Genomic DNA, 27,630 nt, shown 5'->3' with positions numbered 1-27,630 from the left:
CTGACAAATTGGCCTTTTTTTCCATGCTGGTCCATGTTTTTGTCTGCCGTCTAGCACAAAGCAAAACAGTGTGTTATTCGTCTCTTCTGTACTTTCTAAACTGTTATGCTAGAACATATCCTTCTCCCATGTTGCCGTGAGTAAAAGGGCGGCAAGAAGAGGTGTTTACTTTTGATAAGCTGCTGTCTGACACATCTAACACATTTAGCTATACTTTGATCAACTTTTTGTAAGAAATATTGAGGCCCTGCTCGGAGATATGAATGTTGTTGTTGTTGGCTAGGTGCCTTCTTTTTTGTCTGTGAGAAGCTGAGCGAACAGCAGCCAAGTTGGCAAATCAACCCTGTTGTTGTCTCTTGTCTGTAATACAGTGTTCAAGCGTAAAACTGGAAAAGAGAACAAGAAGGAAGAGCAACACAGCACAACAGCATCCGTGAGGAAACCGTCAAATGACTTGAGCTTCTCGCACTTAAATAGAAATAATGTTGGTGTGAAATCTAAACCCTTCCTCGGACCTAGAAAAATAATGGTCTGACTTTTTAGACAAAAGTCAGGGGTAATGTCTGCATCCGTTTCATTATTGGTGAATCATAGAAAGGATGAAATAGAGCGATACATGGAGTTGATGTTGTAGGTGCTCTCCGACACATGTGAACATGCAAGTATGAGGCCATTGCTTGGATTGCGAGGTCAACATCATCGGGATGTCCCCCTCTCTTGCCCATCAGTTTGTTTCAGTTTCTCTGCCATGTATACGGGAAACCGGGTTTCTAATCAGCTTACTCAATATTAAAATGGCCATCTCAACCAGCCACTTCAACTCCACATTATATAATTAACATACATTAACATTACAAACAAATTCTGTAAATTTCACCTAGTTTGCTGCCTTTCTTTCCAATGTCTCTTGTGCCCACTACGCCATTTATAGAATCACACATGTTGGTATTGCTGTCTCAGTACTACAATGTAGATCTCAAATGTAAATACATGAAGATCTTTTACAGTGTTTTTATTGACTCTTTTGAATTTGTGTTGTTTGACTTTATATACAAGTATTGTTGTACATTTATAGTGTATTCTACTGTATTTGATATTGTATATTCATTAACAAACAAAAAATCCTGTCACTCTCTACTGTCAAATACAAGTAACAATACCTTGAAGAATAGGCCTAAATGTGGTAGGCATCATCATAGGCATCACTCAATCGGTCACTATTACTTGTTGCTATTTCTAGTCCAATATTGTGGCAAGTACATTTCAATAAATGGATGATTGACCTTCTCTGTGCATTATTTTGTTTGTGCAGAGTAACAATCACGGTCCAATGTGCAATTTAACTAAAGTGTGATGAGGAAATCTGAAACCTCCTCCACACGAGTGCTGAAAATGTACTTTTCAGTGAAGTTGGGGAAAACTTGCATTCAGCAGAGAAAGATTTTGAAAATATACTCATATAGGGTGTATACTTTTGTATAATTGCAAGTACACAGCCTCTGGACTGTCAAATGAGGGAGGAGGAGATTATATATTTTTGTCATGCAGAGTATTTTAACATGCTTTCAAAACAAGTCAAGTCTTTATGTTGCTCGCAAATATGACAAGTACAAATGGAAATGAATGAGGTGTTGTGCTTTGAAGAACGGACATGTTTTGGCTCGTGACACACTGGCGCGTTTATTTAACAGGTTGACCTATGAACTCATTTCCTCAACGTTAATTAGCCAATTAGTTATCGCGTGCTCGTTGGAAGATGGGATGAAATAACTGACGTTACAACTGTGGCATCAGTCTGTTCACACACCCGACCCCCGGATCCACAATAACGTGTCACTCCCCCGACCAACCTGTCCTCCGAGTCCATCCGACTCAGCGGTTCACCGTCCGAGGAGGAGATCTCCACACTCGGCCGCCTCTTGCCGCCCGGCTCCCCGCCTCCGGGTTTCTCCCCATCTTCACCCACTGTTTTGCTCTTTTCGCCACCCTCTCCCGGTTCCTCCTTCACTTCTTCCTTCAATGCATTATCTGCGGCGGGTTCGTCGGTTCCCTCTCCCGGCATTTCTTGCAACTCCATCTTCTGCTCCGGTTCCCCCATAGCGTCCGTCGCCTCCCGGTTCACCGTTACAGCGCTGCCGCCTGTCACCGCCTCACTCGCGGCCTTGTCTGCCGCGACAGCGGGCTTCTCTCCGCCGGCCTCCGCGTCCACCGCCACCGCTTCCATGTTCGGTTCTGCGCTCCGGCCCGGTTCTCCCGTTTCCGGTTCTGCGGGGCCCTCGTCTTTCTCCTCACGGTTTTCCTCGTTTGTCTCCGCGAACGGTGCGTCGTTCTCAACGCTCAGTGCGGTGGTTTCCTCCGTAGCCGCGGCAGCCATTTCAGCGGCGCACCGTGAGACACTTACGGTAGAGGTTTACCCGTGGCACCGACAAACGCCTCGCTGCAGAAGAAGGGCTGGGTCAGATCCCTCCGTCTGCTCGCTGATTGGTCAGAGGCGGCACGAGGAGCAGAAACTCTGACGTTGGTATTTAAACTGCCCATGCGTTTCCAAAAAACACGCAGCTTCTGATAAATATGGACGTCTGCGTTTACTACAGTTTAGTTGTAGTGTCAACATGCTGAGGGACCGTAAACGTTAATCAATGCTCTAATAAAAATAACTTTAAGGTGGGCAGAAGGTCCTTTTGCTGCTTTTCATCCTAATCCATCAGGACCACTTCTGGAAAAAACTGCGAAGAATCTGAACCAAAAATCAATTTATGGACCTCTTTTCAACATGTATAACTCCTGGATGGCTTGTTTGAGAGTTTTAATAGATAGTTATTACAAACCCAAACAATGCTGGATTGTCAATTGAGCAAAATTGACTATTAAAATTGACCAATAGAGAATTGCCCAGGAGCCACACACCAGTTAATCTCATAGCTACATACCGTCTGTTGTACAGCATATGAAAACATTTCGGGGACAAATTACCGTATATGTTGTATTTATTTGTATGACAAATACAAGCCAACGTCTTATTTGGGGTATATTAAGTTGAAACTACTATACTACGTTGAGACTATAAATGCTGTGTACAAAGTTACTGTAAAAATACTAATTTTGCAGCTGCAAAACCACAAGAGGGAGCTATAGTTCCACATTTAAACCAGCTGTCACTCATACTGAGGACCTCAAGTCTGAGTCAACAAATACAATCATCCCACATCCACCCCCATCTGTACCCTACAAATTATGCATTTATATACTATGGATTATATCCACTATTTACGCATGAAACTCAACAATTTGTAAGACCTGAAATACAGAATACCCTTTGTGTTAAATGCATTCAGTCCTGCGTGACGTTAGCATAATAGTTTGCTGTACAAGTTCAGCGTTCCAGTGTTGCAGCACACAGATGAACCCGAGCTAGTAGGTCTACATGGCTCTATTCTCAGCTGGCCCACTACAGCTGGGAGGTAAAGAACAAAACCCAACCTCTCGTTAAGAACAGCAACATTTATTTAACATGATATAAAACAGATGGGATATGAACATTTGCAAATCAAATTTAGTATGTAACCTTATGTCGGATACATCCCCCCATCCTGCTGTACCATGTACATTATATACACAGTAAACCTCTGATAATTACACTTTGTACACACAAGTCCTGGATCCACAAACATTGTATTTTTTATTGCTTTTTACATGTGCTAACTTTTTTTTCTTAGTTCCAAGTCTTTAAACTAACATATCATAAAATAGAACCAAACCGATTATTTTTCCTTCTCTCAGTTTAAATATATCTCTCAGCAATACAAAAAAAGACAGAATAGAGTGACATAAACATTCACATATGTGTCGGCAACAACGCGACAGGGACGACAGACGATCCCATTTTTAAATAATTACAACCCAGTAACAGGAGAAATTACCAATAATCTTGGTCTGCAGCAATAAAGTGGCTCCTCCTTTCATTTATAATGGAGAGATCTACATCTTTTATAAACTCATCTTTCGCATCGACAAATGTTCTTTACAATAAATGGATAAATATGAATGGTTAGCGACTTATAAAAGACTATAATTACCTGGAAAATGTAAAATTATGTGAAAATATGTTTTTGAAACCTTGTAGAACAGATAGTGAAACATGAATGGAAAATTCGGCCAAAACATTTTGTCACAAGACCCTCAAGCCAACAACAGAGCTCAGTCTATTAGCCTCATATATATACATATATGGACCAATGTTGGCCTGCATTCAAACAAGAACCTAATAAAACCATATAAATAATGAAAATAACCTTAAAAACCATGTAAAAACTAAAAATGGAACTACAACAATAACAGTATCAAGCTGTATTCTGTGGCGAGGGGAATTAACAGAGAAATATCACAGGGAAAGTGTTGGTGGTGGCATAAGAGCGTAAGACGTCACAGTGAGCATACAGAAGTCAGAGGTTAATAACCCAGAGTACGGAGAAGGCAGTTTCACTCTCTGTAGGCTGCGGCCTTGTGCTGATGTCCATGGGGAAGTCTTCAGGGGCATCTTCACACCTCCTCTGCTGTTTCCTTCATGTGTAGGTTTTCACTGAGGCCAGAGCCTGTGCTGTAGAGCGAGAGAGAGAATGTGAGACTTTTTAATGGGGGCAAAGGTTAAATTATTCTCCAAAAATAATACCAGACGTGGGATACTTGACATAGTTCCCCTGCACACTCCGTGGCCACCTGTGCAGTCTCATGGGAGCCAAAACAACTGCCATAAAGTAAACTTTCATCATGCCTATAATATTCAGGTTTTGTTGACCCCCTTCATAAAAGGTGTACACTTAATTGTCATAGTTAGTGGTGGTGTTGTGCTGGACTGTATTATATAGGTTTTCTTTAATATCTTGCCACCTTATGTAGGTAAATGTGAAGGACAATATCACGTAGTCCAGTACAACCCCACCTTTAACTATAACCCAATAAGACACAATTGATTCAATCTCAATTTCTGACAATGTCAATAAAAACTGATCATTGTAAAGTTTGTAAAGGTAGATTATATGGCTGATCTTTGCATTGCCAGCAAAGTAATTTGAGTCGTATGATTACATAACAAACAAAAAATAAATATATTGTTCTACAGCAACGTTGAGTTTTGTCGTGTGACTACACAGACTACAAGCCAATACCACTAAATGAGAAGAGTGTGGTGTGACAGAAACACATACTACATACAAATGCATCACAATGGGCTCCCCTCCTTATACTTTTACATAACTTTCCATCAATCCTTTAATTATGATATGCGTGTTCTACCCAGAGGCAACGACTACAACATTGAGAACACTTTAGCATTGTGAGTATGGACAAAACAGGTTGATGAAGACCCTTACTGGTGCTACTACACACACATGAAGTGAGACCCATCAGTGAGTTGGGGGGCTGTGTTAGGAGACTGTGGAAGGGGTGAGGAAGAGGACGACGGGCTCTTCACTGCAATGAAACAGAGCAAGATGTCCAACACACGCAGGCAAAGACAAAACAACAACAACAAATCACATCGGGAGCTAAACGGCCAAACAACACAGAAAATAATCACTGAAGTCAATGAAATGAATGAAGAATCTACTGAGACTACAGTTAAAATGACTGAACACAAAGACAATGGAAGCAGCTGCAGCTTGATGAACCACAATGAAAGAGTAGCCATTTTTAAGAACAGCCTCACACAAGCGTTTGTTCTATCACATGCATTATTTGATCCCCTCCCACTTCTCTCTAGAGATGTACCTGCTACCAGCTTGCTGCGCTTGGAGGCCTCCGCTGCCAGCTCATAGGAGATATTAATCATCTTCTCTTTCTCCTGTACGGTAACCTCCACTTCGTTCTCCTCCTCGGGGCTCAGGGCCATATTAGGCAGCACATTCTGCATGCTGGGAGAACAAATACACATACGATATGGTCCATATAATATGCAGTATACAGCTGGAAACATGGTTTCAGAATAAACACAATTACCTCGGGACAGAGAGGCTATCTCTTTTAAATCAATTCAAGAGGACTGACATTTAGAATCAAATGTCACAGTAGCTAAGAGATAAGAGCAAGGGCTTTTATGAACATCTGAGGCACTGATGTGCATGGTAAGAGCAGACATCTATTGTGATGCCCTGCTATGATCCCAAACTTACCCCTCACTTCGAGAAAAAATTTCCTGCATGACCTCTGCTGGGGAAATATCAGTGCTCACCTGCAAAGATAGGCTCTCTGTCCAAAGGTCCGGACATAACATCAATGGTCTGAGCAACCTTGTCCTTGCCATGGCTCTCGTACCTGTTTTTGGCGATGAGGGCTTTGATGCGATCCACTTTCCTCTGCTTATCAGCCTCCTGCTCAGGGCTCAGGGCCTCCTCGGGGTCTGACTCCACATAACGCTCAGGAATCAGCACTTTGTCCGGCACAGAAAGCTGAAGAAACAAAAACACAAACAAACACTTGAAATGAATGGGATACAACATGCTATAAAATAAACAAATAAAAATAAAAACACCACAATCTAAAAAAAAAAGGCAGATATAAATAAACATTTTTTATAAACAGGACATTTATAAACAAATCATCATCATCATCATCAGTACAGGAAAGCCTGTTCCACATTTTCATTTGGGTGTGTACGAACTAAATCGAGCATCACCGCAGGCTTTGTCCTCGAGCGAGAAACACTTAACGTGAGACATTCTGCAGCATGCCGAGATCAGCTGGAGATTCTATTGATGTGATCCAGAGAAAGGAGTATTTATAGTCTGCCTGTACAATATTATGCAACTTTGCATTTATTTAGATTGAGAAAAACATTTGTTTTAATTACACTTAAGTAATGTATTTCTGTGGAAGGACTGTAAGTACGGAATTGCAGTGATTAAAATTGTTTTTGTTGTTTGACGCACTGTGGTCCACACAACCATGGCTATTCATTTTGCTCAAATCTAAGTATCCTTTTCAAAATGTACCCATCAATCAAGACACACATTTGTCATATTTCCTTGACAATTTTGCAATATGCACATACATTAAACATGTGTGATATTAAGGTAAAAAGATGTGTTTTAATACTAATACCATGTAATTGGGTACGTTTCTTTAATTAGTCCATTTGGAAAAACTGAATAGTGGTATTGAGAATCAAATCCACAATATTTGAAGCAATTTCCTAAATATTATTAATATGATCCCTCTCAGTCTGATTAGTAAGACAACCGACTGCTGTGCCTCACCTCTCGGTCCATATTTAAGTGGTCATCCTGCGAGGCTTCTCTGAGACGGGCAATCTCCTCGGCGGGCGTCTCCTGGTCCCTCACCACCTCCTGCTCCCTGAGTGAGGCCTCCAGCTCTTCAATGCCACAGCTTAGCCCCTCTTCTCTGCGTCTCATTTGGGACTAGAAGAGAGACAGGGAAAAAAAAGGGACAAAAATGCAGAGAGATTGGTTCACATGACATTAATTGCAGGATTTGATACCAGCCTACTCAGAACTCAAGTCAGCAGTCACCCAATACCTGCATCCGAAAATGGTTTTCTTTCGTGAACGAGTGACTGCGAGAGGGCGTGTTCTCCTGGCTGCCACCCCGGACTTGGAGACCTTTCTTTTTCTCCCTGAGGGCACCCTGCTGGTGGCGGCGGATCCTCTCCAGCTGCTCCTCCACACTCATCCTGTGCCGCCCGCTTTCTAGCTGCTGCTCCATCGCGCTGCGAGGACGCGCCTGTTAGCCAGAGAGGACAACCGCAGACACGCACGCAGACCGGAAAGAGACACACAAACAACACACACAACATTTAGAGAAGTTAATAATGCTGCAGCATGTTCGGAGGACAAATGTCACTACTGTAAAGTTTTACTATGCAGAACCACAGTTTGGGTGTGCAGCTAAGTTGCGTCATAGCGTGGTCGGTGTATACTAGCTATTGTTTGAGCACAGTCTCAATTTGACCATGTAGACTAATCGCATCTTCTCTGAGGAAAAAACATAAACAAAGTAGTCAGGATTGACATAATAACCACAACAATGGCTATGAAGCGGCTCTTTATTGTTCACGCTCTTGGAACCACAACCTGCATGGCTGCTGTGCACACATGGGTGCACTCAGAGAGGTTTGGGGCCTATTAATGCCTGAGCAGAACAGGCTGATGATGTGAAGTGAACTGAAGAGAAGTTTCAGGTTTATGGAATGCCAGAAGGGGTTGGCAGATCTGGGTTGAGTCCAGAGCCCGAGGACGCAGCATCCACTGTCCAGATTGTTCAAGAGGCTTGTGTCCAAGGGCCCAAGCTGAACTCTAAAGGCCTGTGACACACTCTTTTACAACTAAAGGCTATGTGGCCAACAGGGAAGACTGCAGTTCTGTACGTGTGCTCAACTGACATTTCACAAAGTTCACATAGGTTTATTTCTACTATATGTCCATCATCGTTTCCAAAACACAAACACATACAGACACACCCTACAGTGTGGTGCACTAATGACATGGTTAGTATATTTAGGTTGATAGTATTGGAGGCTGGAAACTGCATAAACCAAGCTTGGCTTCTATTTTATGACAGCCTGGTTTTAGGAGCATGAGTCACACCCGTGTCGCGTGATGACTGCCACATGTTAACTTTCAACCAACAACCTAATAACCATAACAACTGATTAAGTGGAAAGTAAATGCAACTGGAGTGGTGACACGCTTGCTGTGACCACAGGAGGTTTATGACAAGATAACGAGAAAAGAAAACAAGATACAAAATAAATCATTATTATAATAATAATAATAATAATAATAATAATAATAATAATAATAATAATTACTATAATTTGTATTGATTTTCTACTGCTTAGAGACAAAGATGGTTTGCCACACACAAAAAAGGTTTATCATTTCTTAGATTTTGAAGTTAGTTCCTGACAACTGATGGCAATATCTGGCACATGCTTAGAACAATTGACAGTTACCATTAGACTCACCGTCCTGGGGTCCGGCCTCTTGCTCTTCCTTAAGGTAACATATGAAGCTATGGAGGAGGAGTCAGGCACTGGAGATCTGGTCCTGGGTGGGACAATGCCAACTGGGTAGGACATCCCTAGCAGGTAAAAAAAAAACAAGAGGTCAGTAAGCCAGTAAGGTTTAATGACAACACATGCGTAGCAATTCACTGAATAGATAGATAGATATATTTATTGTCATATGCACAGTTAACAGTTACTCCGTACAATGAAAATCTTATTTTCCTTCCACACAGAATCACAATAACTTGAAACTTAAGGTAAACATTTGCATTAAAATGAAGAATACAAAAAAGTGCTATAATGCTAGGAGTATAAGAAAATATATAAAAAATAAGGCACAGAAATATAAGAACAGTATAGCAACTATAGCACAATATAGTTGTCTATAGTTTCACTGAGTGTATAAAGTGCACTATGCATTGTTGCAAATAATTAAGTACCGTTGTGACATGAAGTCACAGCAGCAGCCGTTCACAGTTTAGTTTAGTGGTGTGTGTGTGTGTGTGTGTGTGTGTGTAAATAGCATATCATATGTAATTACGATATTGAAATACAGTGTCATTAAAGAAAGGTCATACGCCTGTACTTGTATGATCATTTTCCCATCAGTTCAGCATTGCATATCTTCTTCAGTTTATCAGATACCATCTCCCTTGTGTTGGTGAGACCTTGAATGTAAAGTCTGGCATCAAGCACACTCTACCGACCTTGACAGTACTTCCCGCAGCATCGGCAAGTTGCTACTATTGATTGCGTGGGAGACAAGCGAGGAGCTACAGTGTAATCATTCAACTTCAGAACCCCTGCATTACGCTTTGCAAGCCGTTTCACCAAACTTGCTCTTTTCTAAACCACCTTTTCACAGAGAACGCATAGTGACATATGGTCTAAATAAAGTCAAGTTAAGTGGTTAACAAAGTTACTGAAACACAAACCTGAGCAGTGTAAATTAAATCCAGTGTGCCAAATACTGGTTGCCATGAGATTCACTTTACGATATATTGAGCAAGCTTAATGATTTTGGAGAGAAGCCTAATCTTGTACTTATGCTCTGTGTCAACGTGATGCTTGTGTAATAACCATGGTAACTGTGGCAGCCATCAGTGCTAGTTTATTAGGGCACACATTAATTATTTCACCAGGCAAACAAGTTTGTGTTGGTGCCAACAAAATGGATAATTTAATGGAAAACTGCAGTTATCACAAACTGGCATCATATTACTCAGCGTAATTGTACCTTTGCTTCCAGAATGTTCAGACGGGTGCTCAGATCTGTCCTCTCCATTGCTCTCATCCACCTCAGCCACTGTGGTGAGCTCTGGTTCACTCTTGTACAGCCTGTAGTCTGGGCCCTGCAGATGAGAAGGAAAGAACAAGTTCAACACAGACATATTGATTTGTAGTCGTGATTGATTTATTGTCATGGAGAGTTTGGCTCCAAAGTAGGATTTCAAAAATTTGACAATAATTGCTGTTTTCTCTTGCAGAAGGACTTCAGAGATGGTGGCAAACAGACAAAATGAGTAAATGAGTCTTCCACAGAAATGTCGACAACTTGAAGAAAAACTCTCCATGTTGTTTGAGTATGACACACAAGTAGGCAGCAGTCAAAGTTTGCAACCAAGGACAGAATACAGCAAAATGGAACAAAATCGCTACTATTAAACACACAAAGAGTCACAGAAAAGGAAAACAAGGCAATTCAACTAAAAAGAGGGAGAAAAAAAAGACACACGAGTTTCATCCATTTCATCCATTAACTGAAAACATAAGAGAAAGGAAGTATGGCATCAAGTGAATAAAAGAAACTGAAAAAATGAAATGTCCGTCAAAAAGAAAGAAAGTGGGAACCATCACAGCGAGCAATGACGTGTGATGATGACACAGATGAGGGCAGGCTCAGCCATGATGAGGTTGACGAGTCAACGAGCTTACGCTGTGCGTGCCATTCCTGTGGCTGGCCTTCCTGTCCTCCGGCCTGTGAAGTGATGAAGGGCGCACACCAGCATGAGAGGGCAAAGGGGGCACGTTGGGGGGGTTGGGCTCATAGGACTGGGGGAGGGGTGGCCGTGGGGGTATGGAGTCGTCCTCCTGGAGATTGTACAGTGCATGACAGGACAGCAAGCAAAGTGACACATGGCGCCACCACGCACGCTCAGGGCAACAGCCATCTGGTACAGAGTAGTTCTGGACCACAGGATGGGCAAACCAGCTGATTAGCCAGAGAGGGAGCTCCACAAGCTGTTACGACTGACACGTCCACTCAGAGACCACCAGCGTGAGCACAGCTGGCAGGTTGATCGCTCAGATTAAGTTGGTCAATGTGTACAGCTGGAGGGCTTCAACTACAAATTATTTTCCTGATCGATTAACTTTTTCACAATAATAGATTAATTGTTTAGTCTATAAAATATCAGAAAAGAACTGTTCCTTACGATGGAGTCCAAAACCCAAAGATACTTAAAATACAATGTGACTCAAAAAGTTGAACAGGAACAAAACATACGTTTGGAACCACATTTTTGCTTCATAAATGACTTGCACGGTTAAATGATGTACAACATTGTTGTCGATACATATTTTGTCGATCAATTATTCGATTAAATACCTCATTGTTTCGTTGCAGAATTGTATGAACATGTCTGTTAGTGGCAGTGCCTCACCTCATTTTTATAATGGCTGATGTTGGTATGGAGCCCATACAAGCTCATACCGTCGGCAATTCTCTGAGCTTTATTTTTATTGAGGGCCTCCATCACATCTTGAATCCTCCAAAGTTCTTTCTGGATGCGGACATGCTGCTGGCTTGGAGGCTCCGTCTGAGTGAACACACACACACACACACACACACACACACACACACACACACACACACACACACACACACACACAATTATTACCTAAACACAGGGGAAAGCAGAAGATCAAGAGAAACTGATGTGTAATTATCTCCTCACTGACGGTAGAGAGTGAAGGGCACTTAATAAATGGATGTCCAGGCTCCCTGCAGGCCCTGACTTCTCTACTCTGAATTAGCTTGGGCTCCGACACAAACTCAACCAGGAATAGCTGCTAGAACAGTTTCTCTCCGTCTCTACACGTCCGTGATGGAGGATAAGATAAAAGACAGACTTAATTAAGACCTGCTCTATCGTCGCAACAGTCATCAATCACCAACTACGTTGCTTTGATCTCTTGGTTACCTCCCTCCACGCTGCTGCTAAGGGCACTGGAGCACAGACACCTTATTTGCTTTCCCCCCCCAAAGTCTACAAAAAAGGATGACTATGTGTTCAAGGGAATCTGCCACAAATTCAGCTTCTTTTATTATTACTATTATGCCATGCCAGTTTTAGACAGCACAAGCCGTGTGAGATTAAAGAAGCGCAGCTTCATTCTGGAGAATGATCCTACCTGAGGGCTTCCCAGTGCTTCGAGCTGTTCCAGGAGGTTGTTCTTAGCCAGAGTCACATCCCCTTCCAGCTGCTCGTACTCCCTCCACGACTGCTCCAACTCCTGGTTTGACAGAGATACACTTTGTGAATGACAAAAGAAAAAAAATCGAATCTTGATAGCACTCCTATAGAAAGAGATCTTCAGTTTCCAGCCTTGGTGTGCGCGAGAGCGAGTGCACCGCATGACTCACAGCTGCAATTCTGGAGAGCTCTCTGCAAGTGCCAAGCAGGCCGCTCTGCAGCAAGTCGCTCTGCTGGATAACGCTCTGCATGTCAGCAGGGTTATCAGAGCCCATCTCTATCTCCTGGCTGGCTGAAAGCAGAGCCGTCTCCAGGGTGTGCTGAGGGAACACGCAACATAACAATCAGCAAACATTAGTCATATTGATGGTTTAAGCCCCTCTCTTTTCTGGCCCATGGGCCTTGTTTTTAACTCCTATACTTCTTGCAAAGTTAAAATAAAGAGAGAAAAAAAGTATGTGTACAAGTAACTTATTTTTTTTTAATCAGTAAAACGGTGTTATTTGTCTTATCAAGGGATTGTTGTTCATCAAAATACAAAAAATAATGACAAATGCCCATCACCCCTTTTTTCGGAGTGAAAAATAAAAGCAAAACTCTAATTGGACGCCCTTGAACCAGCTATTATTTAGTATCCCTACTTGAGCAATTACTTAATTCAAGAATTCATAACCAAAGCTTTCATTTTATTGCTGTAAAATCAAATAATAAGCATTTCAGAAATTAATTTGAGTGTGTTAGGTTTATTTATTTTGTTTATGGGCTCCAAATATGCGCTACATTTCAAACTCTATGCCCTCATATCATAAAAAAAAAAAAATGTATGCAAGAAATCTCCGTTTGCATAAGTGACTCCAATGTTGATTTAGATATGATGAATAATAAACAGTGCATTACTGTTGTTGTGTGTGTATATTTTTCTCTTTACGCAACAAAGCTGCACAGCAACCACATTCTGCTGACAGCGGACAGCCAGAAACACTAATCATGACGTGGCTATGAAATCCTTGCAAGCCCGACAAGTCTTGCAAGTTGATGACAGTAGCTTGGCTATAAATACATATAACAAATACAATAGGCTTTTTTTTGTTTTCTCTTTCTCTGTGTTCAAATAAACATAAGCTTTTATTTTCTTATACTCTAAACAGAGTATGAACTGTGTAGTTTATTTTTTGCACCACACTCTTGTAAGCATTTCCAACAGTGTTTAGCAATCAGGCGTGATGACAGGCGTGCAGTGTTTAGTCACCTTCTCTCTGTACAGCTGCTGAAGTTTGTCCTCCTGTGTCCTCACCACTTTATCCTGCTCACACAACCTGCTAAGTTTGGCCTGAAAAGAACACAATAGAGACTTGTGACCCATCATGTACAATATAGTGGAATGGAGCATCACGTGAAAGCTCAACACTGCACTTACATCAATGTCCACTTCTTCTGGCACACATGTATAGGCGTGGTCCCTGTAGTCTTCTGGACTCAGCTGTGAAGACAGACAGGACTTTAGACAGAGACACCAAACATGCACATACACATTAGAATCTGGAGATCTAATGCAGTGTCATGACGCGGCTCTCTCACTGATTTTGTCCTTGGGTGGAAACTCATATTTGACTGAATCAGACAACCTAAGTGAACAAACCAACAGCTAGGCTAAACACAGTGTGCTCTCGGATGGTTACCCACAGTTGTTTATCTCCGTCAGCACAATGCAGTGGTTTTATTGGAAATGCAAGGGGGAAGGCACGTAAGACAATCTTGCTTACTGAACTCTAGAGTCGGCGCATAAACTGCATCCACCAACTGTGTTTTTCTCCAGCACTTTTTCTGCAGCTATTGGTTCAAAGACTGTTTGCTAGCTGTGCTCAACTTAGTGTGTGCTGCATTAAACTGCGTTTAAAAAAACTTGTGCTTCTCTCTACTTGTATTAATACCCCTCATCTACTTATTTTAAAGAAGTGAAAAGAAAGGCCCAGTGCTCAAATGGGAAATTATTTCAACTGCATTGGATCCCATGTTTCCAGAAAATCCATTCTTTACATAATGCTTCATCATTCATCCACTCTTCTCCATCAATACATGTGCTGTCCATACATATTACAACAGTGAGCCATTTCTGTGTTGTTCTGTAGACTCACATTGGATATTAATCACTATAAAAAAAAAAGGTAAAAGTGCCAACTCTCAGCTTTCATTCACATCCTTATTGTGGGAGCCTAGATAAATAATAAAAAATGAACACACACACATTAAGTAATCATAGTTAATATTTGGTTTCAAATCATGTGCAGCCAATGCCTGGCTAGTCTACAAACTACAGGCATCAGCAGACACTTTTAATTTCCCCTCAGACGCTCTGCCAGACTTGAACTACAGCCATTTTCCCCTTCTTGTTTTTTTTGGGGCTTTTTTCTTCAAGTCTGGTCTCCAGCAAGTAATCACATTGCATTTTAGATCCCATATCTGTTTGACCCAAAAATCAGTGGTGGTTTTGTCATACAGTATATTTTGATTAATTACCCTGAACTTAACTAAAAAAGCCTTAATTCGTACTGTCAGCACTTTAACTTCAGAGACAATATCACATTTCAAGTCCAATGTCCTGGTCTAAAGAGCCAAAATAACGACAAAAATGACTCTCTGTCCAAATATTTCTAGACTCCACTGGATATCCATGTCCCACACTCACACTTGCACCTTTCACGCACATTTTTCTTGACACCTCTGTCCTCAGCAGAACCACACAGGACAGTTAAAGCAGGTGGGACCTGAGGTCCACATGGCATTCCACACAGAAACATGCAGACTCTCCCACAGCGCAGGGGGCTTCACTGTGGTGTGGATTATGAGTGACATGGGGAGGGGGAGGAGGGAGACAGATTTCTGGCAGCTGAACAGGTGGGAATGCAGCTGTTGCCACATGGGGGAAGAGGGATCTTCGGCGGCACTTTTACGCCGCGAGAGGCGGTCACAAAAGTGGCAAAGTGATGTCATAGCCATCGTCACACGCAAGCCGGCCTTCTTTCACCTTTCCACCGGCAGAACAACAAGAGGGGGGCGAGAGGGAAGTAATGCAGACAGCTTAAAAGGGAAGAGAACATTCACCAAGAAAACATCTGTGTTTAACTTCATCAACACCCACTGGCGATATAGGTATACTGTATTCCACAGTGGATACTGTATACCCAGTTTATGACCACTAAATCCGAACAAAAAATAAAACGGCACTGGTATACTCCAAATTAAATGTAAACTGAGTACAACTTTGGTGTGGTTATTGGTTTTAGGATAGTGGGATGTTATTGTGTCCTACTACGAGTGAAAATCAATCTACGTTACTGCACCTGAACTATGCCATTAAAACAATCCCCTTCAGTCCCTTTTCTCACAGTAAGACAATAGTATCTGGTAATGCGCTGAACTGAAGTGACATGTCTGACAACACAGAATTAAGTAACACTAATTAGAGTCCCCCTGCCAAATCCAGGCGGCTCGTCTAATGAGAGGGAAAGCATTCTACAAGGGGTTATGAAACATCCCACACTAACCTTCACTGTTTAGGGCTCGAGACAAAACGAGAGGAGTAAAGACTCCAGGCTTTGCGAGCTAAGTGATCTTTAGCTTTTGTCACACAGCCTGCTGAGTGTTTACACAAACTTCACAAAGAGGGGATTTAACTGAACAGTGAAGTAGATGCATCATACTACTCTTTTACAAGTCATGCCCATATTGGGATGACTTGTCAGAACAAGAGAACAGTCAAAAGCAATGGATGAAGAGGTGCTGGCGATATAGACAATACAGGGAGAGACCAGTCTCAAGATGCCATGAGGACTTGGACACCGAAGGAGGAGCATTGCAAAACAGACCAAAATAACAACAGCGACTGGTGAGGATGAGGAGGAGCAAAGCCTTCGGCTGGCCTTACTTGATGGTAAAGTTGAGGCCTTGGGGCAGAGTTCTCAATCAAAGTGTGAGTCATGACGATTAAAGGGTCATTTTCCTTCATCTAGTCCAGTGTGGAGAGGAGCGATATAGCAAGTGTCAGTTTATAGCAGCTTCACTTCAGAGACAACAGCAACAACGATGCCACACCTCACTTGCTCTCTCTTTCTCTCTCTCTTTCTCTCTCTTGAAGCAGACTCAAACAGGGATAGAGGCAACAAGAAGCAGTAAGAGATGCTCACAAACAAGACATTGTAATGCAAAGCTCTAAAGCGCTTACGTGGCAGTAGATGGTAAATAATTTCAGAGTGAGGAGCAAAATTACACAATCCTCAATGGTTACACAAATCTGAAGCAAACTCATTTAAATATGACATTTAAAACTCTATATGCATTAACATAAAGGTGGTATTGTGCCTCTGTGTACTATATACACAGTTATAATCAATCAAACTCTCAAAGCACTTCAGAGCAATAAAATAACCGCAGATACAATTTCTTTGCAGGCCCCTAACGGTTCACTGACATGATACACACCTCTATATGCGCTGTAAATGGAAGACATGAAGCTTGTTCGCATCTCTAAACTATACAGAATAGAGTGATATCCAGATATTCAGTTAATATAGCTGACCATGAGTTTAGGGTATGTAGACAGACTAATGAACGAATGAATGAATAGGCCCATCTATGGACGGGTACTGCAAACAAGCTTTGGGCTATAAATGCTGTGGTATGCGACGTTGGTCCATGATATCTAGTAGAACATTAAATAAGATAGAATAAGATGAGTTAACAGAGCATCAAACAGGAAATCAACGGCTTTCAGCAGACTGTACTGTTTAATACAACAATAGCAATTCAGTTCATGACAGGAGACAGGGCCATGCAGTCATGCATTACCCCACCTGATTGTCCAAATACATGAGGTTCCTTTGGAGGTGATGGGAGAGAATGTCGTTCTAACATCAGCAGCAAAAAGGAAAGGAAATAAAACGCAACAAGAGAGTGAGACAAAAGAAAAGGACGTTACAGTCTTTCTCTGATGCTCTCGCGCTCTCTCTCTCTCTCTCTCTCTCGCTCGCTCACACAAACACACAAGTATGGAATGTACAGTGTGCCCAAATATGAACGAACAGAAAGGAAGGCAGGACAAAGTCAAGGTTAAGAAATCAAGTAGCAGGTGTACTATATAAAGTAACAGTGAGTGCACTAGGGGAAATGAAAGACTAGGGCTCCATAATGACCAACGTGTGCAGCCGTGTACCGACACAATGCAGGGAAACACGAAGAAAGCAATAAGCTAAGGTTGAAACAATACTTCAATGACATCACTTAAACTGGATATGAGTATCTTAATACTAAACCTACATCAGGTAGAGCTACAATCATTACTAGGAGACAAGATTGATTATAAACCTAAATGGCTCAGACCCCACCATCCTCCACCTCAGGCCTGGTTGACCCACATGAGGAACAGTCAAATCTGACTCTGACGTCTTAGAGCAGACTTGAAATGCAAAAATCCTGAATTAACATTTACGTATGCCAGTGGCCTGAACCTCCTGAGCCGGTCACTTTTTAAGCTCACCATTTGGCTTTAAGTTTCATTTCCGGCTGACATCTGTGTGGACTGTTTAGAAAAGTAAAATGACTCAATCAACTGCTTGCTTAATCAATCAATTGTAATTGTCTGATTAACTATATCACGTTGAATGCTGGTTGTGAAATAAGATTTTTTTTCTTTTCAGAAATTATGTATGTTTTGCAAAAAAGTATAAAGCAAATTAGCTGTTCCCTAAATATGATGAAGGGAAAGCTTCTAGCCAAAGAAAAGTCATTCATGGAGAAAATGCCTAGTGCAGCGCCTTTTCCCCTTAAACCAGCCAGGTGTGAAGACCAAAAAAAACTCTGGATCAAGATGGATGATGGAAGTGGTTAAAGATGGCATACACACCACACGCTAACACACACGCCTGCAGGAGTATCTCTGGGGGCCTGACCTTTGGGTTGTCTCCATCCATGTTTAGTTGCGTAAGCTGTGCTACAGTGTGCTCCCGGATACTGTTTAGCTCTGCCTGCTGCCGCCGCAGCTTTATCAGCAGCAGAGTCAGTTCCTCAGGCTGCGAGGGAGGGGAGGGAGGGAGGCAGGGAAATACAGCCACAATGAAACAGGGACACACCGCAAAAGGGAGTGGGAGAGGAAAAGAGAGAAGACACCAGGACAGGAGATTTAGACATCAGGCTCTCAATAGCTGAATAGTTGCTCCATCTAGTTGTCCGTGCAGCTCAGGACAGTGAGATTATCCAAGGTGCAATCGCTGTCAGCAGCATGCAAATTCAACACGTCCACTCCAGACACAAGAGCAGTTTAGCATTTATTACAGAATCCAGTTCACACTTTACCAGCTCCATGAGGACATAGCACTGTGTACGGCTTTGACATAAATTCCTGATCTGGCTTAGAAAGTTGGGAGTGACGGGGCTTTTAAGTCTCAACTGATGTGAAGCGAGTCAAAGGAGCTCCTAAAGTGAGCATTCCCTAAATCCGACCACTTGGAACATACATCTGAGTTCTGCCTGAATCTGTCTCCAAAGATTCTGTCACAACGTCTTCATGGAAGGGAATAAAGAACGGAAAGATGGAAAGGGAGAGAGGGAGGGTAGGTGGTGTTTTAAAAATAGCCTTGTATTTTAAAGAAGTCCAATTAAACCCAAATGAATAACTGTGTGCTCTACGTATTTATTCAAGCGTGAAATTACTGGGCAGTGCATTACATCAATTCAGTTAGAGGACAGTGATGGACACAGAAGGGGACAACAGGGATGATAACGTACTGTTTTGCCTTGAAGAGACTGGGCATTGATGGTCTGGACTGGGATCCCTGCTGGCATCGACCTCCTATCAGGTGTGTAGGCATACTGCAGGACACAATGAATTAAAAACAAAGCAGCATTTATAAAAGGTGGATTTGCTTTACGTAGTCATTCACAGATGATCGGTTTGACCATGTACTGTACTTTTTCATATCCTTAGTGGTGTTTAGCCATTCATACACTTTGTTTGCCAAAATATTGAGACAAATACAATCAAGATGACGGGAATTTTGCCTACGCTCCTCAAAATATCTTTGTAAATTGTGGATGGATACTTGGATTCCCTGTTGACCTCTGAGAACACTATATGTAACAACATTATCTCAAACACTCGAAAGGCTAATAAGTGGACATTTTAGAGTAGATTTCTTTCTTACATACCGAAATGACAATTTAAAAAAAATAAAAAACGTAAGTTTAAACGTAAATTTCCCCCAGGAAACAATTATCCAAAGTACTTACTTCAGACTGTTTCTGAAGTAAATGGAAACTGTTAGCAGCATGATCTGACAGTAATTGTGGAAGGCCATTTCATAAAATAAAAAATAAAAACATGTTCATGTTGTGTGCGCCTTAACTGACCTTGTTGAGCTGTGGCCTATGCCGTCTGTCAATGCTCACGTCTCCTCTGTAAATGGGAGAGGATACCTCTGAGCGAGCACTGTTCATGTTGTAGGATCGCATCGGAGAGTAGCCCCCATACATGGACAGGGAGCCGTGGGAGGGAGACGGGGGGATGGAGTGGCTTGGTGCGGCATGGTCCGACAGGTTGATCATGGTTTTGGGACTGGCCATATTGCTGTAGAGCCCCGGCGGCCTGGGGGTGTAGGCCTGTCTCTGCTGCCACTCAAACAACTGCCACATGGTGTCATCGCGCATGGAGCGGCGCTTGTCGACTGGCGAGGGACCCAGGGCCTGGTCGTACAACGACGGCGACATGCTGCAGATGCTGTCCCTCTGCGCCATGCTATTCCTGGGCATGCTGCAGTAGCCATCGCCATAATGAGGCATGTATGGCACCCGATGGCTCGGCATGTTTCGAGGCAACGTCTGGTATGACGTGATGCTGGGGGGGGAAAACAACTCTTTGACTATGTCCATTTACTTAGTACCATTTACAAATGATTAATATCAACACAGACAAGTAGCAGAGATACTTATTTCACATGCTGTGCAATATCTACTTTCATATCTAGATATCTTTATTAGGAAATTGCCATCAGCCATCAAAGGAGGTCAAATTGAATAAGTCTTCAACTACTTTATTATTTTATTTTCCTGTGTCATGAATAATAAGCTTCACGTGGCATGTTTAAAGTACAGAAGAAGTTGTTCGTAGTCAATTAGACTTTCATTTCTCAGAATTTCTTAACACAAAACAAAAACACCCAATTATCAAAGCATTGTCATGTTATGATACAGCAAATCAGCGAACGGTTTGGACTTGCCTTTTAAAATCTTTGTTAACAAATTATCCCTTTCCAGTGATAACAAAGATGTGAAAAGCTCCACTTCCACAGTGAGTTCAAAGTCAGTGCATCTGACACCAAGAGAGCTTTCTGTTAAGACTAAACGTCTGTAAAACTCAGTGCCATTAAAAAAAAAAAGGCCTGTGCTACATGGAAACTAAGATTATTCTGCAGAACATGCATGTAGTGCAAACAGACTGCTGAAAGGCTTGAAAGGCTTGAGATCATAGAGAGGGAGTTTACACTCTTATCACAAGGGGCTGCAACAGAAATGAGGAGCAAGGACCTTTGTAAATTCATGCTTCTGCTCAAAGCAAGTATGCCTATTTTTTATTGACGTACTCAAGGAGTGAATGGCGGCAAAGAGGCCAAGGCTGTGTCAAACATGAGCGCAAGCCAGGTGACGATAAACAGATGGAGAGACAGACACACTGACAGACGGGCAGACAGGCAAGCAGGCAGACAGGGAAAGAGAAAGATTAATTCCAACCAATTAAAAATGGGACTCTCACAGCAGGGCCGGTGGCAGGCAGTAACTATCTGCCAGCTCTGCTCGGCTATTGTTTATCCCCAGTTCTACTTTCCAGTACACTTTACAGTGGAATATCAAAGTGTTTAAATCGTGGTGAGGAGCGTGTGAATCCTCTGGCTTTAAACAACACGGCTTTTGAGAGAAATGGGACTAAGTAGCTTTGTGAAATGGTAGTTTGCATATGTAATGCACGTGGGCACTCAGATGCTGAAGGAGAATACCTCCCGCCTCAAGATGAGGTTGAATCAGAATTTATAGAAACATTTATCAAAGTTCCCCCTTGTGTTGTCACAGTAGGACAAGATTTGACTCTTGTGCAATGACCGAAAAAACTTGTGCTGACATTTTCTCCTCTTGCAGCACAAATAGTTTGATATCACATAATGAAACCCGCAGAAGATAATATAATCAAGCCAACCTCCTGGTGTCATCGTCCTGGTTACGTCCTCTCTGAGTACGGACCCAGTGCTCTAGTTGCTGCATGGAGCTGGTCCTGGTCAGGGTGCGGTCTGGTTCATGAGTGGGACTTTGCTGAGGAGGGACTCCCGTCCCATCGGGTGGACAATGCTCTCCAGAGCCGTTGACCTGGGGGCTGCGGTGTGACCCGTCCATTTCTGTCGTAGTCTGCGGCGAGGCGATGTTGGCCTTGACGGCTGCCGCTTCGGCCGGCTGCAGTTTGATACTGTTGATCTTGGTGAGTGGGCGCTCGCGCTCCACCCCTTCCTTTGGGAAGCCGTAGCGTTCAGCTTCGCGCTGCTTCCTCTCTTCATCTGCTGCGGTGGAGGGGACTGCTGCAGTGCGCTCACGGTCAACCTCGCGGTTCAGTTGATTGTTCTGGATCTCAGGCTGGGTGAGTGGAGGCCTGTGGTTTGCCACATGATTTATCTCTTGTGGTCCACACTGCTCCACTTTTAGCCTGTCCAACCTGCTAAAGACAAAGAGGAGGCCTTATAAACAAAAAACATCCGAGACCCTGAGTTAGCTAAAGGCAATCAAGACACATAAGATCACCTGCGCACAGAGGGAAAGATGATAACTACATTAGTTGGATGGGAAGCCGGGATATTCATCTGTGTAACAGATCACGAGGAAAAAGCGATTGAGACATTGTATGGATCAAATATACTGCAGACCTAATGCATTGCCTTTGTGAACCCTGCTAATGGGCCAGCTATGAAACAAAAAAAAAGTGCAAAGAAAATGGGTGGAGGTGCACAATGTTTCCTCCAGCTGCCAGAAGAGGCCAGGCCTGTGAAAGGAAATCAGATATCTCCAATAAAACTTTGCCTCTCTTGGGGCACGTCACAAAAGGTGCTGCTCAGACTCCGGTAATCCATTGGAGCTCCCTTTCGCCTCCTCTCTAGAATACTTATATACAGCTCTGTGGTCTTTAGGGAGGTCTCCGGAGGTAATTGACACCCCTACTTCTTGGCCTCAGACAGACTCAAGGTCACAGCTTCAAAGTTTGGCAAATTCCCTTTAGCAGCATGGCTCACTGGGTTAGCAATAGGAGGGGAGGAGGAAAGGCTTTCCTTCAGAGTTTCCACTTGTATCCTTTTAAATAGCAGCACTAGTCACGTAATGTCTATCCCAGCCATCTGTGGCTCTCCAGACCAGTAGAGCACACATTTGGCCCAAACAAAAGGTCTGTGTGCATTTACTCATACTTTTTAAGAGATTTTGAAGAGACTGTAGACAAACTTAAGGGAAAGGTCTTTGGCTACAATATCTTGTTATTTTAGACTACCTGAAAATATGAAAAGATATGAGAATACTGTCCATAGTATACAATACACTAGATACTTTGAAATCAAGATAGCCTTTAGTTGATATAGACATTGCCATGCTGTTACACTACTGCCTTATAACAGCATCACACTGTCCTTTTGCTATTCAGTGAATTTCAGGCACTACTGCTCTGTGTAATTACAAAGCACTTTGCCACTACGCCTCTGCTCACCCATGTAAAAGGAGGGCATTAGACAGGCGGGCTGCCAAATGACAGACATTTAACACAGTTTAAAAAAGAAGGGAGAAAAGAAATATCGTGATGAGTCACTGATCCTCTTCAGCCAGCGCAGCTGTGCACAACATCAGATCAACCAGCACCATCCATTCACAGAGGCTTTACTCTGTAATAAACTTATAGAGTAAAAATAGTCAAAATAGTTAAAGACAGTCCTGAAATGTCAAAACCGGGTGGTGAATTGTTGCAGAAGAACTTAACAGTCTGAACAGAGGGATTTAAAAGCACTTTAAGAAGAAAAAAATCGGGATTGAGAATCAAACCAAGGAACTACATTTAAAAAAACTGCCCTCAAATGCCATTTTCAAATGTCTTTTTCTCCACTCAAAAGCAAAACAACCCACTGTTAATCTCCCAACTTCAAATAAAATATAGGCTCTCTGTAAAAAAGACTATAATAGCGATCCTTTTACAAACCTTTTGACTGGCTCTGAATGCACAAGTGCAGCATCTGTCATCACTTTCATCCAAGCCTCCATCTCTTTGGCTGTGTCAGAGCAAAAATAGTATGTCCGCATGTTGGGATGCGTTATCTGTTTTGACAATGGACAGGAAAAGTGACAGAGAGAAAGTTACCTGAAAAAGAGAGGAGAAAAGAATCAAGTCAACTGGGATTTTTCACACTTAAAACACTTACTGGTGACCCACGTTTTCTTTCATGTCGGTGTATCACTAAATATGAATTATGTAGAGCAGTTGAGGCAATTTGAGGCAACAATCACTTTTCATGCATGTCATTTGATGGTTTGTGAAATACATTTGTATTATCCCCATACGTGAATCAAACAATGAGTAACTGGAGTGTCATGCATACCACTAATTAGGGCAGTAAATCTGCCAGAAGACTGTCGGACTTACCATGCAGTTCATTGTATGGCAGACACATTGTTCATCAGTTGCTCTGTTCCCTTGCAGTGAACAAACCATTTGATTGTTAAAGCCCGACACAGAGAGAGAAAAACAGAATGTTTAGTGAAAAACCTCAATATCCTGTTTACCAATGTCTGGAAAACTAAAAAAGCAGCCAGTGCTCCAATTACATCAGAAGTATCTTGGGGAATAAGGAACGTTTAATGACATGGCCGTTCAAGAGACAGGAAAAGCTGAAAATGAAAAATATGCAGTCAAAAAGTCAACAAAAAAAAAAAAAAATCACTGTAAACTGAAGAGGTCGTGGCTTGCTCTCGTGTTTCTCTCTTTACCTCAACTTTCTCTCTTTCGGCCTGAGTCTAAGTTGGAAAAGGAGTGGGCTGTGTGGTTGGAGAGGCCTTGAGCAGACTCCTGGGCGTCTGTGTTTGGCTGTACTTGGCAGGACAACTTTGTTGTCTCTTCGGGTTTATGAAGGACCCACAGTCAAATAGTGTACACACCACTGAACTCCCATCAAATATGCCTGTTGCCCTGTAACTTTGGGTTTCCGATTCAACTTACAAGTGCTTTCTTAGCATGAGCAGAGTGCAGTTGAAGTTAAGACCACTATCGGCAAAAACTATTTTCTAACTTTCAAACGGTATAAAGTACCTTTTGGGAGGTTTGGACGTTCATCATCTAATTTTATTAGAGCTTTATGTATACTAATGATTTACTTCAGCTCGAAATGTTCATATGCATAAAATGTCCAGTCTTACAAACATGCACTGACCTTGAAGGCATATTTTCTGTTAATGTGGTCATCCACAGACAGCATGGACACACGAAAGCTTGGTAGGAGGATGCTGCCAAGTATCCCCTCCTCGTTTTCATCTACAGAGAAAAAACAAGCCAACGGAATGCATTAGGGTCTATTTTTGTCAGTCAAGTTCAATTAATCCATGATATTTCACTAAACTCTGATGTGGAATACTAATTTGTAAAAATAAAAAAAGGGCCAGAAGCCAAAAGCAGTGGAAAGAGAGATACAATCTAAAAGAGGGGTGTGTTGGTCAGATGAGCAGTGTCCAATCAGGGGAAAAGATGAACATTGATTCAATGTCCCATGCAGCTAGGCCGCTCTAATCCTCATTAAGTTAGCAGACAGAGCTCCACCGTAACAATGGAGCACTCTCCACAGGGGGGATTAGATTAAGTCCCGAGTTTTAAGCAGAGAATTGCTTAACCTCCTAATTTGTTATAAGCAATCTGCATCGCATACCCAAAACAGTGGAGCAAAACAAAATATATCAGGGAAGTGACAGCTGCAGTCCCAAACGTGCATTTGCTTTGTCTGAATGGTGTGTGTGTGTGTGTGTGTGTGTGTGTGTGCTTATGTGTGTGTGTGTTGACAGGGGATGTTATGTTAAAGTCAAAGGCTATAGGTGAGCGGTGAGTAATATTTTTGGGTATTTCGTGGTATCTGAACTCTGGTCAACCTCCGGTAGTCACAGTTGCAGTATGTTTGAGCTCCATTACTGAAGTCTGAAGGATTGATCGGTTCGCCAGAATCACCTGCAGCCCACTCGCCCCATATTTACTTATTTATTTACCCGGTCTCTGTGTCGCTGCACAGTGGGGATCCTAAGCTCCCAATAATAGTCTGATAACTACAACAGATAGCAGTTGTGCTTAGTTGAGGGGCAGCGCAGTTCATGACCCCACTGACTACTCTCTGCTGATGGGTGGATTTCTCAACATGGCCGTCTGGATAAAGCCTTTGGGTCTGCTGCTGTCTGTGGCTTTTATCAGTCAGTGGGCGGAAAGTAGGCGACAGGACTGGCAGACACCAGAAATAACACAGACTACATGTCATCCTGATCAGCAGAAATGATGACTGTATCCGCATCAAGTGAGCAGGGGGCACAGGGATATGTGGACTTGTGCCAGGCAAGACTTATGTTCTCTCTGTAGCAGCAGCCCAACGGTAGACCTTCACTACAATTACTTTACGGCCACACAGATTCACTGTATTAGTTTCTTTTCTTTTCAGTAGGAAAGCTCTCAAGTGTTCTCTGGACACAGCTGTGTCAATATTTGATATGAACATTAGTACTGCATGAGTGAGGCCAGGACGCCCAGTTAATAGCAGCTCAGTCAATAGCTTCTCATAAAAAAAAGATCACATCTAAAGCTTGCAAATGTTAAAGAGGAGGGTTCATAAGGACAGACACATTTTAGTAACAAAATGGAATGTTTTTTAACTGGACTGTGATTCCCACAATAAGCCTAACATGGAAAAACATGATTGGAATAGAATAACATATGCGATAGAAATTCATTCAGATTTCTGCTTCAGTATAAATAGATATTTTTGTTGCGAAATAATAGTTTCACTCATTAACAGAACAACAACAGCGGTCCCTCCAATGTGGAAGTAGAAGGGGTTCTTTAAATGTTAGTAAGATAAATGGTGCTTAATGCGACTGAATCCAAGAATTACGCGAATATGCAACCACTGTATAGAAACAGCATCATCTCTGGAAACCTGTTTCATGACTTAACATTAGTACATGAAACAGTACGGCTGCATCCAAGCTTTATTTAAAGCCCTGGCTTTGCTTGGGGGATATAATGATCACTCAAACGGCAAATCAGATGACAGGAGAGGCATTTCAATTAATACGTCTCCCTGGGTGGTCCTGTCAGGCTGCTTACCACAGGGCCTTGGATCCAGATATATTAACATTTATTATGGCTCTGAAGGTCACAGCAGCCCTTAGAACTAATACTTGAATCACAGTGCAGTACTAGTGAAACATGTTGGTCGCTGAGAAGACGGGACTCACCTCTGTAGTAGAAGAGGCACAGATCAGACAGCACAAACCACCTCTTCTTCCACAGCTTCATCCCTGTGCTGTCCTGAAAAGACACCGAAAGGAATCGGGATCATTTACTCCGCAAACCAGTGTGAATGGTTAGACCAGGGGTGTCGTACTCAGTTTAGTTAAGGGGCCACATACTGCCCATTTTTATCTCAAGTGGGCCAGACCAGTAAAATCATAGCATAATAACGCATAAATAACAAAAATATTTCTCTATGTTTAAATCATTGGTGAAGGTTTTTGGAGGATAAACCCTATTTTAAAAGGTCTTTTTACAATAAACATAAAGACCAAAAACTCAGACATCAGCCCACTGTTTATCTTCCTGGGCTCTCCTCTGCAGATTCCCTTGCTTTGTGACGCCACTTTCAAGACGCGACCCATTTTTAACGACCTGCAACACAATGCCTCGTGGCGAAAAATACAGTGAAACGTCACAAAACTTTATCCTGCATTTGCAGCTTGTACTTCCTCCCTGAATCGCCTCACAACGCCTGTTTTTCTCCCGATCATTGATGGTGCACCGACTGTAGCCCCACTGACACCACGGGTCCA

The 27,630-nt window shown here is 42.4% G+C and overlaps 1 protein-coding gene across 3 annotated transcripts in view; it reads right to left on the bottom strand.

The window, feature by feature from the left end:
* Positions 1-3,483: 3,483 nt before the first annotated feature.
* The window catches only part of LOC306741886 (pleckstrin homology domain-containing family A member 5-like), a gene marked incomplete at its 5' end in the record, with an annotated part of 76,842 nt that continues 52,695 nt past the window's right edge, over positions 3,484-27,630 (bottom strand). Inside the window, 23 exons of one of the 3 annotated variants that reach the window (XM_079224214.1) lie at positions 3,484-4,597; positions 5,388-5,469; positions 5,767-5,909; positions 6,310-6,443; positions 7,251-7,412; positions 7,531-7,734; positions 8,978-9,093; positions 10,257-10,371; positions 10,955-11,110; positions 11,683-11,838; positions 12,434-12,535; positions 12,666-12,815; positions 13,745-13,825; positions 13,913-13,975; positions 16,421-16,501; positions 17,346-17,399; positions 18,441-18,560; positions 19,276-19,359; positions 19,897-20,380; positions 21,734-22,240; positions 23,759-23,874; positions 24,984-25,084; positions 27,040-27,112. In XM_079224214.1, the coding sequence (XP_079080340.1) occupies positions 4,540-4,597; positions 5,388-5,469; positions 5,767-5,909; positions 6,310-6,443; positions 7,251-7,412; positions 7,531-7,734; positions 8,978-9,093; positions 10,257-10,371; positions 10,955-11,110; positions 11,683-11,838; positions 12,434-12,535; positions 12,666-12,815; positions 13,745-13,825; positions 13,913-13,975; positions 16,421-16,501; positions 17,346-17,399; positions 18,441-18,560; positions 19,276-19,359; positions 19,897-20,380; positions 21,734-22,240; positions 23,759-23,874; positions 24,984-25,084; positions 27,040-27,112 (3,342 nt within the window). In that variant the 3' untranslated portion in view covers positions 3,484-4,539. Of the gene's footprint in view, positions 4,598-5,387; positions 5,470-5,766; positions 5,910-6,309; positions 6,444-7,250; positions 7,413-7,530; positions 7,735-8,965; positions 9,094-10,256; positions 10,372-10,954; positions 11,111-11,682; positions 11,839-12,433; positions 12,536-12,665; positions 12,816-13,744; positions 13,826-13,912; positions 13,976-16,420; positions 16,502-17,345; positions 17,400-18,440; positions 18,561-19,275; positions 19,360-19,896; positions 20,381-21,733; positions 22,241-23,758; positions 23,875-24,983; positions 25,085-27,039; positions 27,113-27,630 lie in introns of all 3 variants that reach the window. The other 2 variants (XM_079224213.1, XM_079224212.1) reach the window with 2 other exon arrangements.

This window comes from Taurulus bubalis (genome assembly GCF_910589615.1).
Source record: "Taurulus bubalis genome assembly, chromosome: 9".
NCBI classification, from domain to species: Eukaryota; Metazoa; Chordata; class Actinopteri; order Perciformes; family Cottidae; genus Taurulus; species Taurulus bubalis.
The sequence above is the reverse complement of the archived record's forward strand: the minus strand, read 5'-3'. Positions and strand labels throughout refer to the sequence as shown.